Consider the following 16,551-nt stretch of genomic DNA (forward strand, 5'->3'; position numbering starts at 1 on the left):
GTCAAAGATAAGGTGGCTGAGTGTGTTCGTAGGAGTTTCAGCATCTTCTGATCTATCCCATTGATCCTCAGGTCTATTTTGTTGCCAGTACCATGCTGATTTCATCACAGTAGCCTTGTAATATAATTTCAAGTCAGGAATTTTAATGCCTCCTTCCTTGTCTTTGTTGCCCAGGATTGCCTTTGCTATTATAGGTCTTTTCTGGATCCAAATACAATTTAGGAATGATTTCTCTATGTCTGTGATGTATGTTGATGTTAGTTTGATAGGGAGGGTAGACGGAATTTAGAATTGTTAAGGAAGTTACCCAATTTCTAAATGCTTTTCACTATTAAGCAATATTGCCTCCATGGTGAGCTCCAGCCCATGTTGTGGCTGAACATGGAGGGAGAGAGACAGGGAAGGTGGGCGGAGGGCGGAGGTTGGAGGGAAACTTAGGTGACATCAGCAGTATGGCTACAGGGACAGTGTGTGGTCTGCGGTCTTCTGAGAAATGGGCTGTATTCTGGGCACTGTTTTTAAGGTTAAAAATTTCACACTCAGCTGTGTGTGAAGCCTGAACACGTGTAGTCATGCAAGAGCAGGCGCTAGGGAGTAAAAGGCACCATGGAGAGGCAGCCAGACCTTGCAGGCCTTGGGAAAGCTTGAAGCAGGCTCTTCTGGGGGTGCAATCCGTGGTGATAGACCTAGAACAGCTCCAAGCACATTCCAAGCAAGGGTACCAACATGCTTTTCAGAGTCGGCCCTGGGCTGCTGCTGTCTCCTCAGTGCAGTTGTTTTGGAATGTGTGTGTCATCACGCTGCTGGTGTCACAGGGAATACAGGTGCCCCAGGTGGAAACCAGGGATGGTTTTGCTAGTCTGTGGGTAAAGAATGTGGCTGAAGGGCAGGAGAACCGGCTGGTAGGAAATGGCATTGGATTTTCCCATTATAATCCAAACATTTGAATGGCCAGGGAGAGGAGAAAACCTTGGGGGCCCTCTTGAGATTCTACTTTCTCTCTCTTTTCTTACAGGGAAAATATTGTTCTGGTCCAATTAGAGAAACCAAATGCTTGCACTTTATAACATGCTGATTTTAATTATTTTAGAATCAAGGTTTTTGTAAGTAAAGGTGGAGAAGTTATGGAAAGAAACCTGATTCTAACTATACATGAACACGTGGGATAGTGGGAATAAAAACAAATTAAAACAATATTGCAAAGAACTCTCAACTTCCATTTAAAAATATATATGATGATGTTTTTCACCTTTTCACATTCAACCTTTCAGTATATCGAGTGACAAAATGAAAAATCAATTTCAGCTGTGTGTATTTTAAACATTTACCTAAAGATTTGGACTTACCCAACCTAAACATCCAGATGAATGTATTAAACTGCTTATTGTATTTCTTATGAATTAAAACTTTATGGTTTATATTATGCGAGTGTAGGACACAGTTATGTTTGGTGACATTTAAGGGTAGAAAATTGAACTGAACAGTGGTCTAATTAGAACAGTAAATAGTATGGGTTTAATTAGCCCCTGCTCCTGATGACAGATTTGATCAGTCGCCAGATATTTACCCTTGCCTTACACTTGACTGTTCCTGAAATATTGCCTCTACCAGGGCTTCATACTGTGCTATAAATAGGTAGCTTGGCAAGAAGCCATCGGACCTGCTGACCGGGGAGATTTGAGTGAAAATGGTTGGAATACCACCTCTTCACTTCCAGTCATTATTTCTTCATTTCAGTTTTGAAGCTCCTTTTTTAAGATCCCTCTTATTTATTTATTTATTTATTTATTTATTTATTTTTGGTGGATGACGTAATTTGTCGACAGGCTTGAAGAAACCTGGCTGGTTCCATCTCAGCCTCAGCGTATTCTACATCATGGCTTCCTTCGTAAACTTTTCCATTCTCCAGCCAAGAACTTGGTGGCTTGAACTTTCCTGTATGCTAATAGAATGTGGGATTTGTTTATTTGCTGGCTTGTTCTAATGGAGATAGCAACTTAAATTTTCCTATATGCTAATGGCGTGTGGTATTTGTTTATTTGCTGGCTTGTTTTGATGAAGGTATTATATACTTAAATTTTTAAACTCTACAAAAATACAGATAAATAAAAACCAAAATGCAATAGTAAGAGCACTCTAAGCTCTTTCACCTGGAGGTAATCACTATAAGATTTCAATTCTCCTTTCATTGTGCTTATACACATTTATCTGACCTGCATTAAAAATTATATAGGCTTGTGTGTGTGTTGTTGCCTAATGGTTGCATTTTGCCATAAAAAATATTTTTATAAAGGAATTCCAAAACTCATGGAAGTTCAGAGTGTAACAAGACTGGAAGTGGTGATTGGATCCCCTGGCTTTATGCAATTCACTGTTAGGTTGTATTTGCTTCTGACCTTTTTCTTAGGGTTGGAGGAGACACAACACTCAGGGCTCTTTTTGTGTCTCTCCCCAACAGCATTAGCCCTTGTCCCCCCTCCTCTGTTCTTAGAGGTGACTGGATCATATCCTTTTGGCCCGTCTGCATGTCCTTTTACTGCTACATTATGTGAGCACATTTCTAGATTTCTTTCTCTGTAAATAAAAAGGCAGATCAGACGTTTTCTATTTTTGTGTATAAAACCTTCCAGTCTTTTCCTTCAGTTTCTACCCTTGTCATATCTAGGGCGGCCTTTTCCTATACTAACTCTGTATGACTGATGATCTATAATTTTCTGACTCCAGTATTTTAATATGTTTCTAGTAAGTCTGGAATTACTTTTGACATGTCTTATGAAGTTACCAATGATTTTTTGGGGGGTGCCTATTTCTACATTCTCATTAAAATGCAATAGATCTGATTACTTATTGCTGTTCTATACTGTTTTAATTAGGAAAGTGCTCTCATTTTCCTTTCCTTTCTTTCTAGATGGAGTTTTAAAACAAGCACATGATATGAGATCTAACTTGACAAATTTTGAAGTCTGTAGTAGAGTATTATTAACTATAAGAAAAATATATTACAAGGACTGGGGAGATAGCTCCACGGTTTAAGCGCCTGCCTGGCAAGCGCAAGGACCAGGGTTTGATCCCCAGTACCACATGCTGTGCTGGCCCAGAACCCCAGGTATGCCACCAAAACTGGACATGGTGGTTAACACTTGTAATCCCAGCACTGGGGAGGCTGATACAGGAGGATCACTACAAATCTAAGCTGTGTGGTGAGACCCTGTACTAAAGAAAAAGAAAGAAAGAAAGAAAGAAAGAAAGAGAAATATATATATATATATATATATATATATATATATATATATATATCAGCAGATTTCTCCAACTTTTTCACTTTGTAGGGCTGAATCTCTATCCCCATTTAGCAATTCCTGCTGCAGGCCCTGGCAGTCACCACTCTATATTTTGCCCCCATGAGTTAGAAGACTTTAGACATCTCCTGCCAGTGGTATTATGCAGTATTTGTCCTATGACTTGCTGTGTTTTAGTGATGTTTCTTTCCCCTCACATCTAGGCCTCAAGAAACACTCGCTCAGAGGAAGACAGAGATGGTAACTGGGATGCATGGGGCGACTGGAGTGACTGTTCCCGGACCTGCGGGGGAGGTGCTTCCTATTCTCTGCGGAGATGCCTGACAGGAAGGTCAGTGGTAGCCCAGCTAGCTGCTATGAGGGTTAGCACCACTGGATAGGGGAGGTGAGAGAACTCTCGGCTTTGCCTTGGAATGTACTCTTACGGCACCTGCTATGTCTAAACATTGGCCTCAAGTTACCATATTTGGTCCTGTGTTCAAGGGTGGGGCCATAAGTCATCTACTTGACCCTCACTGGACTCCCAGCCCCAAACACTGGCTTTGAAGGAAGGAGCCTGGTGTGTTAGGCTTTGGCCCAGTGTTGTCAGGATTTGGGGCAAGATGTCTCCCTTCTGAGTGCTGCCTTTGAGTGGCTATTTTACTTCGTTTCTCCTTTGCTTACTCTGAGCAGCCTACTGAATAAGAAAGTAATGGGCCATCTGTTCTCCCATCATAGCTAAATGTATGTTAAATGATGTTTGCTAAAACGAATCATGTAAATACAAGCCTATTTTAAAAGGTTCATTTGTTTGCAAGAAGCCTACTCTTGCTCCTCCTCCTCCTCCTCCTCCTCTTCTTCCTCTTCCTCTTCCTCTTCTTCCTCTTCCTCCTCCTCTTCCTCTTCTGCTTCTGCTTCTTCTGCTTCTTCTCCCTCCTCCTCCTCCTCCTCCTCCTCCTCTTCTTCCTCCTCCTTCTCCTCTTCTTCCAATTTAAATCTGAGCCAAGGATTTTACCTCAATTCATGGGTAAGGTGGAGCCCCAGGATAATGGGACCTGACACCCTGGTTCCAGGTAACTGACCCTGGCAGCCGTCTTCAGAGGTAGATATTGTCAGGCGAGCAAATTATCACTGCTCATTCTCCAGTTATGGAGGGCAAATGCATGGAGAGCAAGCATCTCCTCTGTTAGTAGTTCCTATTCCATCAAGGTTGCTGTTTATGGTGCATCAACAGTGACCAAACGTAGCCCAGGGTTTCCTTGAGGCAGTGCAGAGTAGGACAGTTGAATAACTCTCCAGTGGGACTTTGAGAGGAAGATCTCTGTTTACTGGGAAAGCCTCATCCCAGGTCAAGCTTCAGGAAATGGCTATGGCAGTGAGTTCAGGGTTAGTTTCAGCAAGACAAAGGTGGGGAGATGGGAGCCCTTGTCCCTTTTCTTCCCTGGCAAGGCAGTGACAGGTGGGCTCCCAGGTGGGCAGCTTTACCCAGGGACATTCACAGGCCCTTGCTCCAGGTCTCCAGCTCCAAGCCCTTTTTTCTTCTTGGTGTGGGTGAGGAGTTAACACTCTTGAATCCAACTAATGCATGACCTAACCACATGCTTGTATTCATCATCTTTCCCATTGCTAAGACCCGAAATCTTGACACAATTTAAAGGAGGGGAGGTTTAATATGGCTCACGGTTTCGGGGGACTCAGTCCAGTCCAAGGTCAGCTGGCTTCAAGGTAGAAACATCAAGGAAGAAGGGTGTGGTGGAGCAAAGCTGGTGAGTTTGTGATGGCCAGGAACCAAAGCACGAAAATAGTGCCAGAGAGGAAGAGACAAGAGGCCAGATATGGACCCCAAGGCCATGTTTACGTACCTCAATTTTTTTGAACTCTGTTGTAAGAGGTGTTCTTTTTCTAATTTCTCTCTCAGTGAGTTTTTTATTTGTGTACAGGAAGGTGTTGATTTCTGAATATTGACTTTGTATCTAGCTATGGAGAAGACAATCCTAAAATTCATTTGGAACACCAGAGACCAAGAATAGCAAGAGCAGTTCTGGGCAACAAAGGCAAGACAGGGGGCATCACAATCCCTGGCTTGAAATTATACTAGGAAGCTAGTGTGGTAAAACAAATCAGCATGATACTGGCAAGAATCAGACCCAAGAATCAGTGGGACAGATTGGAAGATGCAGGAGCAATTCCAGACACACTCAGCTACCTTATGTTTGGCAAAGGGGCCAAGGGAAAACTGGCTTTCTCCCTGACAAAGGTTCAGCCTAGACCTATGTCTCTTATCATGAACTAAAGTAAAATTGAAATGGTTCAAATATCTATTGTTAAAACAGAAACACTACATCTACTAGAAGATAGAATAGAGAGAACTGTTGAAGACATTGGTGTAGGCAAAGACTTTATGAACAAAACCCAGATCACAAGGGAAATATCACAAAGAATCAACAACTGGGATCTCATCTCATTAAAAAGCTTTTGCACAGAAAAACAAACAAACAAACAAACAAACCATTAACAGAGTGAAGAAACAAGCCACAGTGTATAATTTTCAGCTGTTCCTCAGACAAATATCTAGGTGTATAAAAAACTTTAAAAAAATCCTTCCTATATTTAAAAATCAAATCCAAAATGGTTGTCAGAAATGAATAGACATTTCTGAAGACACTTCTTCAATGAAGAAGCAAAAACAGCAAATAAGCATATGAAAAAATGTTCAGCATCACTGGTCACTCAAGAAATGTAAATGAAAACAAGGCTTATATTCCATCTCACTCCAAACAGAATGGTTAATATCAAGAAGTCAACCAGTGAAGCTGAGTGTGGTGGCACACGCTTGTAATCCCAGAACTTGGGAGGCTGAGGCAGGAAGATTACTTTGAGTTTGAGGTTAGCCTAGACTACAAAATGAGTTCAAGGCCAGCCTGAACTGCATGGTGAAACCCTGTCTCAAAAGGAGCCTCCCCACCAAAAAAGAGAAGTCAATCAGTAATAAATGTGGGGCTATGGGGAAATTCCACTGTTGGTGGGATTCTAGACTAGTACAACCCCTGTGAAAATCAGTATGGTGATTCCCTGGAAAACTAAAGGGTCGGGGAGATAGCTCAGGAGGCATATGCACCTTCCTGGCAATTGCAAGGTCCTGAGTTCAATCCCAGGTACTGTAAAAACAAACAAACAAACAAAACCTAAAACTAGAGGTTTTAACTGGCCTACCTATTCTTCTTGGTATCTTTTGGAAAGAATTAAAAACTTCACACCACAGCAATGTACACACATCCTTGTCCACAGCAGCATAGTGTGTAATAGCCAGAACTTGGAAACAGCCCAAATGCCCAACCAATGAATGGATAAAGAAGAGGTACTCTTTTTATACAATGGAATACTACTCTGACATGAAGAATAAACTTGAGACATTTCTAGGTAAGTGGAATGTACCTTGTGACCATAATCTTAGTGAAATAAGTGGAACACACACACATTTTTTTCCATTTATATATTTGGTACAGGGTCTCACTGTGTAGTTTAGACTCATTGTGATCGTCCTGTTTTCAGCCTCCCTCAGCACTGGGATTACAGGCTTGCACCACCATGCCCACCCAGAGTCTGTTGGTGGCTCACTGCACCTGGGGGGCAGGGCCAGTGCAGCATGCAGGACTGGAGATTGAACCCTGGTTCCTCCGCTTGCCAAAGCAGGCGGTTAGTCTGCTGAGCTATCTCCCTGGCCCTACACATATTTAAATATGGCATTGTGAGAAATCAGAAGGTAACGAAGGACCAAAATGTATAGTGGATATTGGGAAATGAGAAGAAAATGTTCAAATGGGAAGGGGAACGAGGGATGGACAAGGAGAAAGAAAAAATGGAAACAAAGCTTTTGTAAATAAGGAAGGGAAGAGGGATTGAAAGAAGAAGGGGTAATGGGAAAAGAAGCAACAGCAAGGTGTATCATTTATAGGTATAAATTCCCTGGGACAAATGTTATCATTATGTATATATGAAATGTACCAATAAAATTAATTTTGAAAAAGAGCAATCATCCAACTTGAGTGTTCTGAAATTTCCAGCTCCCCTGTCTTAGTGTGGGTCTGTATTCATCCACTGTATTGGGCTCCTCATGAACTCATCCACTATGAAGATTCATTGCCTTCAGTCTTGAATTACTCACTGCATGATTTTTCTTAGATTCTTCTTTTGTTGTCAAAACTACCATTCATATATTAGATCTAGTTGTTCATTCATCCTTATTTTCCAAGAATCTTACAAAGTATTTTCAACATAGAATATATATATAATATATATACATATATAAATATATATGTATAGAATATACATATGTATCTATATTTTTTCTGAGATAATGTTTCCATGAATTTTTCTTTTTAAATGTATTTTGTTGTTACAGGTCTCACTAAGCAGCGTGGCTGCATGGTGAGTCTCCTGTTTTCAGCCTCCCCAGTGCTGGGATTACAGGTGTATGCTACTATGCCTGGATGCTGTGGCTGGCTCAGCCCACCCTTGAGTGGGACTGGAGTGGTGTATGGTGCCAGGAATTGAACCTTGGTCCCTGTGCTTGCCTAAACTTGCCGAAGCAGGTCTGCTGAACTATCTCGCTGGCTCCCCAATAAATTTTTTTTAAATGCCTTAATTCCCTGATTCTGCTGTATCTCTGAGGATATGAATAGATTTCTGAGCAGAAGTTTTCTTCTTGTTTTTCTCAATGTTGTCCAAATGGTTTTTGTTTAGTTACTGGTCACTGTGTTTTTGTCTTAGAACCTTCGCTAGGGTTTCTGGTGAGCTTTGTATTTAAGTAATGGAGCTTTGAGCTTAACTGGGTAGGAGTGTACTGGTCCCTGTCTTTGCTGTCACTGCTGGGTGTTTGAGTTCTCGATACCCTGGTTTCTTAGAAAAGTTTCTTTTGGTTCCAACATGCAAGAACCAAGTGGGGCAGAGAGTCGAGGTCTTAAGACACAATGATTTGGATTTAATCCCTGCTTTCAGCATTGTACTTTTGTCCTACATTGTGCCCAGCTGACTCTCAGGCCAGAGACTTCCATTCATGTCTTGGAGATAACACCACACTAATTTCTGTTAACGTAGGGGAGAAGAGCGAGTTTTATTGTTTCTGATCCCAGCTTTATCCTGCTTTCAGGAAAGGAGTCTAATGTGCCATTTCTGGAGATTTCTCTGAGTTCTCATGAGCAAATTGAATTGTTACTAGAAATTTCCCGTCTTAGGACTTACCTTTTTTTAGTGTGTGAAGTCCAAAAATACACTTAAAATGAAATACATAATTTGAGTAACTCCGTAACTGTTTTAGAAGTTGAATTTGTAACTTAAATTTCTGTCTTCTTAAGTGGGGAACAGGCCCAGATGCTTTCCCTGGCATATTCCATCAAGCATTTATAAAAGAATGTACAAGAATTCCATAGGATTTCCAGAAAGTACAACAAGATGGAAGGATTCCCAATTCATCTTATGAATCTAGTATGACTCTAATCCCGAAGCCAGAGAAAAACTAAACAAAAAACAAAACTACAGACCTAAGTATCTTGTGACTACAGAAATGAATATTAAGAAAATAGTATCGGCTACTATCCAGATGTGCATAAAAACTGTACATCAGGACTAAGGGAGATTCATTCCAGAGATATAAAGTTGGTTTAGTATGTTATTACAGTGAGTCAGTCACTGTAATCCAGCCAGCTAATAGGCTAAAGAAAAAAATATTTATAAGGATCACATTGATTTATGCAGAAAAAGCGCTTCACAAATGACAACACAAATTCATGATAAGAACTCTTGGAGAAATAGGAATGGAGCGGAACTTCTTCAACTAGATAAAAACATCTAGATACCTGGCATGATATTTATACTTATAGCGAAATACTGAATGCTTTCTCCCTCATATCTATTCCCCCAAGTCATCTTCAACAGGATGCTGAAAGTTATATATGATGTAATAAGGCAAGAAAAGAAAATAAGAAAACTGGGTGGCTAACATTTTTGTCCATATAGAAAATCCTGAGGTCTACAAAATACCTTCTACAACTAAAAAGTTAGTTTATGAAGGCCCAGAGGTCAGACCCTATTGTATTTCTCCCAAGGAAGGTTATCTGGATTGCTTCAAATTTTAGATGTTCTAAAAAAGCATCTTTAAGCATTCGGGTCCATTTATTATGTGACAAATGTCATTTCTTTGGGATAAATGCCCAGAAATGCAAGGAGTGAGTTGTACATAGTTGTATATTTTTAAATTCTATTTTAAAGAAACTAACTGTTTTTCAAAGTGGTGATACCAATTTATGTTCCTACTACTAGGATGTGAATAATCTGGTAAACACATAGATACCAAAATTTACAGTACAACAAACATAATTTATAATCACTCAAAAATGTCTAATACCATATCTATCTGAATATGTACAGGACTGCAGAATGCTAATCAAAGAAATTAAAATCCAAATAAATGACATACATACTTTGTTCATTGCCTTTGTGACAATAGAATAGGGATATTATTTCTCCCCAAAGTGACTTATTAGCTTAATCCAATTCCTCTTAAAATCCCAGGAAAATGTTTTTGTAGATATAAACAAGATTTTTCTTTAAAAAGCGATAGACCTTCGAATAACTAGGATAATTTTTTTTCTTTTTTTTTTTTTTTTGGCAGAACCGGGGATTGAACTCAGGCCCTTGAGCTTGCCAGGAAAATGCTTATTCTACTGAGCCATCTCCCAGGCCCTAAGTAGGATAATTTTGAAAGTATTGCACAGGGGAAGAATCTGTCTGCCTAGGATAAAGGCTCCTTACTGTACACAGCTGCAGGAAGCAAAGGACTAGTATTACTAGGGATAAGGGCAGAGATCACTAGGAGAAAGTATCTGCCAACCAAATATCTGATGGTGGACTAGTATGCATAATAAAAACTCTTTAAGGGCCGGCCAAATAGCTCAGCAGATTAAAGTGCCTGCCAGCAGGCACAGGGGCCAGGGGTTCTATCCCCAGGCCTGCAGTGCCGGCCCCACCCCTGGGGCACACTGAGATGGCAATTGAGATTGGTCATGGTGGCACATGCCTGTAATCCCAGCACTTGGGAGGCTGTAAACAGATCACTACGAGTCCGATCTATACAGTGAGACCCTATATACCCTGTAGACCCTTTCCTAAAGCACAGAAAAACAAAACAAAACAAAACAAAAAACCTCTTTAAATAGTTAGGGCTGGATAGATAGCTTGGCAGTCTGAGCCTCTGTCTGGTAAGCACAAGGACCCAGGTTCAATGTCATTTATTTGGATTTTCTATGTGGAGTGCATTTTCTGCATGACGTGCCAGGCTGGGCCTGCCTTGCTGGCCACTGAAACTGGGTGTGGTGGTCCATGCCTGTAATCCCAGTCCTGGGGTGGCTGAGACAGGAAGGAGTCCAAGCTGCATAGTGAGACCCTGTGTCAAATAAATAAATAAATAAATAAATAAATTAATTAATTAATTAAAAAATAAAAATGAACACTTAAAAAACAAACTAGTAGAAGATGAACAAAAGGTGTGAACAAATGTATTTTACCAAAGAGATGTCCTGAGGGCAAATAAGCAAATGAAAACATGTCCAACTGTGCTATCTATGGAGGAAATGCAAACTGAGTTATCCTTATGTATATTACGATATCTAAAAGACAAAAAGCTGACAACATGAAATACTGGCAAGATGCGGAAAAACCAGATTTCTCACATCTTTGTAGTGGGAACATAAATTGGTATCATCACTCTGGAAAACAGATAGTTTCTTTAAAACAAAATTTTAAAAATATACAACTACTACATAACCTAGTCTTTGCATTTCTGGGCATTTATCCCAGAGAACTAACATTTGTCACATAATAAATGGACCTGAATGTTTTTGGACGCTTTCTTTAGAACATCTACAAAGCAGGAGAAACTCCGATATCCTTCCTTGGGTGAACAGTTAATTCCACAGCATTAAGCAGAAACCATCAGTGCATGCAACAGCCTGGGTGACTCTCCAGAGGATTATGAGGAGGTTTTTAAAAAGCCGTTCTCCAAACATCACATACTACATGGTTCTGCTTCTACTGTCATTACTGAAATGACAAGAAGATAGAAATGGAGCACAGATTAGTAGCTGCCCAGTGGAAGGGAAGAGGTGGGGAGGCTTAGAGGGTGCTTGTGGTGATAGAAGAATTCCATAACCAAGCTGGGCTAATACCGCCCCCTCACCGTGACAGTCTTGCAAGATATTGAAGCAAACTGGTAAAGGATGTGATTTTCCCTTCTGTCGCCTCCCTTCCATCTCCTCCCTTCCCATTCTCTTTTTATTTTTCCTGCCTTCCTCCTTGCCTCTCCCTCTAACTCCTTTCCTTCATTTTATCCTTCTTTCCTTCCTTTCTTCCTTTTTTCTTCCTTCATTCCCTCTCTCCTCCCTCCCTCTTCCTCCTCTTCTTCTTCTCTCCTCCTCTTCCTGCTTCTCTTCTTCTTCTTCCTCTTCCTCCCCCTCCTCCTTCTCTTCCTCCTCCTCCTCCTCCTCCTCGTCCTCATCCTCATCCTCATCCTTGTCTTTGTCTTCGTCTTCTTCTACTGGAGACCAAACTTAAGGCCTCCACACTTGCATATTTAACATTTGATGTGAGGTAACAGTGCCTGCTGTCATCAAATATTCACTACTGTACTTGAGGTCCTCAATAGTGTAGTAAGGCAGGAAAAAATAAAACAAGGTATAAGTATTAGGAAAAAAGTAACCCTCATTGTCCAAAGACTACATAAATGTGTAAAAAACCCAAGTACCTATACATGAAGTAATAGGAATAATAGAAGCTCATTGAAAATTGAGCTTATCAAAATTAAGTCACAAACAAATGTGCTTGTATACAGACAGTAACGAAAACTAATTAGCAAAATTTCAAAAAGGCGAAACTTAATACTGCTAACAAAATATAGAGGACCTTGTCATAAAGTCAACAAAAATTGTATAGGCCTACATGAAAGATTTTAAAAGCACACCTAAATAAAGGGAGCAATAGAATATGATCATAAATAGGAAATCTCAACATTGTAAAATACCAGTTCCTCCAAAATTAATCTTTAAATGAAGTGCAACTCCAAGTCTATCAACCATATGGAAATTCAGAGGTAATGAAAAGAATTTATTTTAAAATAGGCAATGTGAATAGACACTAAAGTTTTAAAATTTAAGTACAGTAGTGGCATGGGCAGAAATAGATCAGTGTAGCAAACCAGGGGCCCAGAAAGTTGAGCTGAAGAATCAAGATATAAGTTATATATTAACACTTCTTAGTTACCTCTTTCACTTCTGAATTAGTATTTGCTTCACTTTATTTTTTAAGACTTATAAACTGATCTTAGCCTGGATTCTGAAATTTGCTTTTAGGCCCGAGACACTCCAAACTTCCCTTTTCCTGAGCTCACCTAATTTGAACAAATCCATAAAGCTGAATGCACCCAAAATACATGTAATTAATTAGTGAAAGGTAAATAGATGGCAGTATGTGCCCCCTTTTGAGCCTGGTTTCCAGTGTGGGGCAAGATATAGGCTCGTCCACTCGTCCAGTGTCTAAGAAACAGCAGTGACATCATTTTTCTGCATAAAAATGAAATTAACTCATTTCATTTTTGGGAAGGTGAGAGGAGAGGGGAGGGGAGGAGAGGAAAAGGGGAGGAGAGGAAGAGGGGAGGAGAGGAGGAGAGAACAGGAGAAACAGATTTTTTTTTGTTTTAATAATGCGAATGTTCCTGTGCCCTTCCTTTTAGGCAGCCACAGCCCTCATCGTTCCTGACCCATGCCCATATTCAAACCTCTCACTGTCATTTTGGAAGTGCTCTGAGATCTTTAAAAAAGGAAACCTCCTTCCCTTGGATGGTTTATTAGGTCTCTTTATCCTCGAGCAGCCATAGAGGCTTAGTAAGTCTTCATAAATATTGGACACTTGTGGTCACTTTTTCTTGGAAGAGGACTACGGAGATGATTACACATGAAACCAAACAAAAAGTCATCCCAAAGCTTTAGAAAGCATTTCAGGGCTTCTCTCTTATCAGGCTGCGCCTTCAAATTCATAATTTAGGGAAGGGGCTGAACGTAGTTTATACTGTACTCATTTATTTCTTGGTGGATGAAGTTATTTCAGAGCTTGATTACAGCTGAATACTCAAGTCACTTCTCTTGCACCGCAAACCATACGCCAGCCAGCATGTCTCTTTCTTTTGCAAAAAGTTGTAACTTAATATTCCAGTCAAGTACCAGCTTTGGGAAATGCAGGTTTAACTTAACTACTACTTTAAAAATTAATATATTTTTATTCTTCAAAACACATGCTTCTCAGTCTTTATGACACTATTTGAGTCAATATATCATCATATAAATACAGTAAATTATAGTGCTATAAACTCCAGGCAAACTTTATTAATGTTTTAATGTATCCTCATGTGGAATCAACACATGTTTTTCATATATTCATAAATTTATGACTTCAAAAGATCTTCAATTTCAGGGTGCTATGAGTGTTGTAATGGATAGAAAATTTCTACTTGTGAAATGATGTTTTTGAATTTTGATGTGCTCCTGATAACCATTAGCTCTTGTGTATACTAATTAGGATAATATTAAAAACTTACAAGTAATATTTCTGCAGCCTAGTTGCTTTGGGCCAAGGGAATTAGTTCCAGAATAAGCTGGCAGGTTTCTGCTTAGAGAATTAGGATTCTAATGTCCTTAACTTTAAAATAACTTGCATTTCATTTTATGCCTGTTTCATAAAGTAGTCATTCTCTTTCATACTAAATTGGATCCAAAGCATTCCACATCAGTAGAGGCCAGTCAGAGTTTCAGTGTGTGCTGCGCCATGTAAAGTGGAACAGAACATATAAGATGGTGGCTAGAGGACTGGTTTTAAAAATCTTGCAACTAAGGGCCTGCCACATACCTCAGGGGACTAAAGCACCTACTTAGGCAGATGCAGGGACCGGGGTTCAATCCCTGGCATGCTGTGCTGGCCCCACCACTGGGGCACACTGAGAGAGAAATTGAGACTGGGTGTGGTGGTGCCTATTTTCAACCGTTGGGAAGCTGAAAACAATAGGATCACTATGAGTTCAATCTGTGTAGCGAGACCCTGTAGACTGTACTGAATACATTTAAGAAAAAATCTTGCAACTAATTTTCAAAGGAAATGAAAAGCTAATCTCCTTGCATCCAGGTATGTCGTAGGCCAACCAAAGAAGTTGAAGAAGGAATGAATCCAGAATAGTGTCTTATATTTTGAGAATTCATGAAATTAAATATTATCTTCTCCATATTACTTTGCTGCAGTTGCAGTGGGATTTATAGTTGAGATGTGCTTACTATTTAGGTTTAGAACCTTTTAGGCTAAGATTTCTAAACTTTTAAATTTATTTATTTATTTATTTGGTACAGGGTCTCATTATGCACCTTGGACTCATAGTGATCCTCCTGTCTCAGCCTCCTTAGCACTGGGATTACAAGCATGGGCCACCACACCTGTTTTCAGTGGCTGGTATGGTGTGCCCATACCAGGAATCGAACCCAGGTCCTTGCACTTGTAGTAGTGCCTCATGGATACTCAACTTTCAATTAGAACACAGCAGGTGGCAGTGGAGTATAGACCTCATCTACACAGCAGGCCTGAATTATGGCCATGAGATACTTTTTTTTTTTTTTTTTTTTTTTTTTTTGGCGGAACCAGGGATTGAACTCAGATCCCTGCTTTTGCCAGTCAAGCGCTTAGCCTACTGAGCCATCTCCCCGACCATGAGATACTTTTGAATGATGTTCATTTCTTACCTTTTTTTTGTGTAGATTTCTTTTTATAAAAATAATTTTTACTTAAATAGCTAAAATTAAACAATACAAAAATGCATCTGAAAAATGATTCCTGAATTTCCAAAACCCTTTTAAAGAAAAGGTTGTTTTTCAATGTTTCAACAGTGTCTTTAATCCTAGTATTTCTATCAACTTAATCTCTTGAACCATATCTCTTTAATTTGCCTGTTGCTTTGAAATTTGAATTGAAAGTGCTTTAGGGCTGAAAGTCAGCATAGTACAAAAAGCTTTTGGTTATCACTTTCCCAATCTATTAGCAGCTTTCCTCTGTTGGGGTTTGTCCAAAATAAGCATAGTAGCTTACATTACCCTTTCACTTTTCCTGTTATTTCTTTTCCATACAAAAAGCAATATAAAATAAGACTTGTAAGTGAATGACCTTATCCACAGGCGCAGCTGTTGTTCTCCAGCAAAATTGGGTCATGTCCCATAGGCCAAGAGAAAGACTTCACCTTACTGCAGTTTGCCTGGAAGCCTCCCAGTTTGATGCTTCTTGAACATTTAAAATGTGATATAGTTGCATCAAGGTTTTAATAAATGTCAGCGTAATGTATCTGTGACAAGTCAAAGGATTAGAAATGTATGGTTGCCAGCTATTAAGATTTAGTCAATCCCATTGATAATCTGGGAAGATGTTCTAAGCCAGAAGTTGAGAAGGAGCAACTAATTGAGTACACTGTCTTCCAGTTCCGAAATTTAACTCCCATTTGGGTAGTATTTTTGGAGGCAGCCATAGTGCTGTTCTTTTCACTCCAAAATTTCTTTCTTTCAAAGCTTTCTAAATCCAAATAGGGTTGTACCTCCCAGAAAGCATAAGCCATGAGGACACTCAGGGGACATGTTACAAATAGAACAAAAAATGTAAGGTGACATTGGAATAACATGAAAATGGAGAGAGGTGATTTTTTTTCTTTTTTAGGACTGCACTGAAAGAAAAGTGAAACTCTGAATTAAAACTATATCAGTACAATAAAACACTTATATCACCACAGAAAAATAAAGTATCTGTAGAAGAATTGTTGGTAACAGAAAAGACAGTCTACCAAATGAGATTTATAAGAGAAAATTATAAACATATTGATAAAGAAATTATGGGCTTAGAGAAAGAGAAGTCTAACCTCAGAATTAAAGACATTGCCAGGGTGAGAGCAGTGTTCAAAATCATAGCCTGAAAATATGCAGTAGCACTGGAAATAAAATGAATTCATATTAAAATGCATAGCATAAAATCAATGCATATTTATTTAAAATACAGTTACAGATTTTAGTAATTGAGAATTTTAAAAAATTCTCCAGAAAGAAAAATAAAACATGCATGCAAAAAGAATACAAACTGAACTTCTCTGCAAATGTAAATTTTTTTTATTTTTTTTTATTGTGTGTGTGTGTGTGTGTGTGTGTGTGTG

General features: G+C 39.4%; 1 protein-coding gene across 1 annotated transcript in view; it reads left to right on the forward strand.

Moving 5' to 3' along the window:
* Positions 1-16,551, forward strand: part of Adamtsl3 (ADAMTS like 3) — a 497,024-nt gene that overhangs the window by 137,007 nt on the left and 343,466 nt on the right. The window contains exon 4 of the mRNA XM_023712415.1: positions 3,503-3,661. Within this exon, the coding sequence (XP_023568183.1) occupies positions 3,503-3,661 (159 nt within the window). The remainder of the gene's footprint in view (positions 1-3,502; positions 3,662-16,551) is intronic.

The sequence above is a fragment of the Octodon degus genome, unplaced genomic scaffold, assembly GCF_000260255.1.
Source record: "Octodon degus isolate 3935 unplaced genomic scaffold, OctDeg1.0 scaffold00002, whole genome shotgun sequence".
Taxonomy (NCBI): domain Eukaryota; kingdom Metazoa; phylum Chordata; class Mammalia; order Rodentia; family Octodontidae; genus Octodon; species Octodon degus.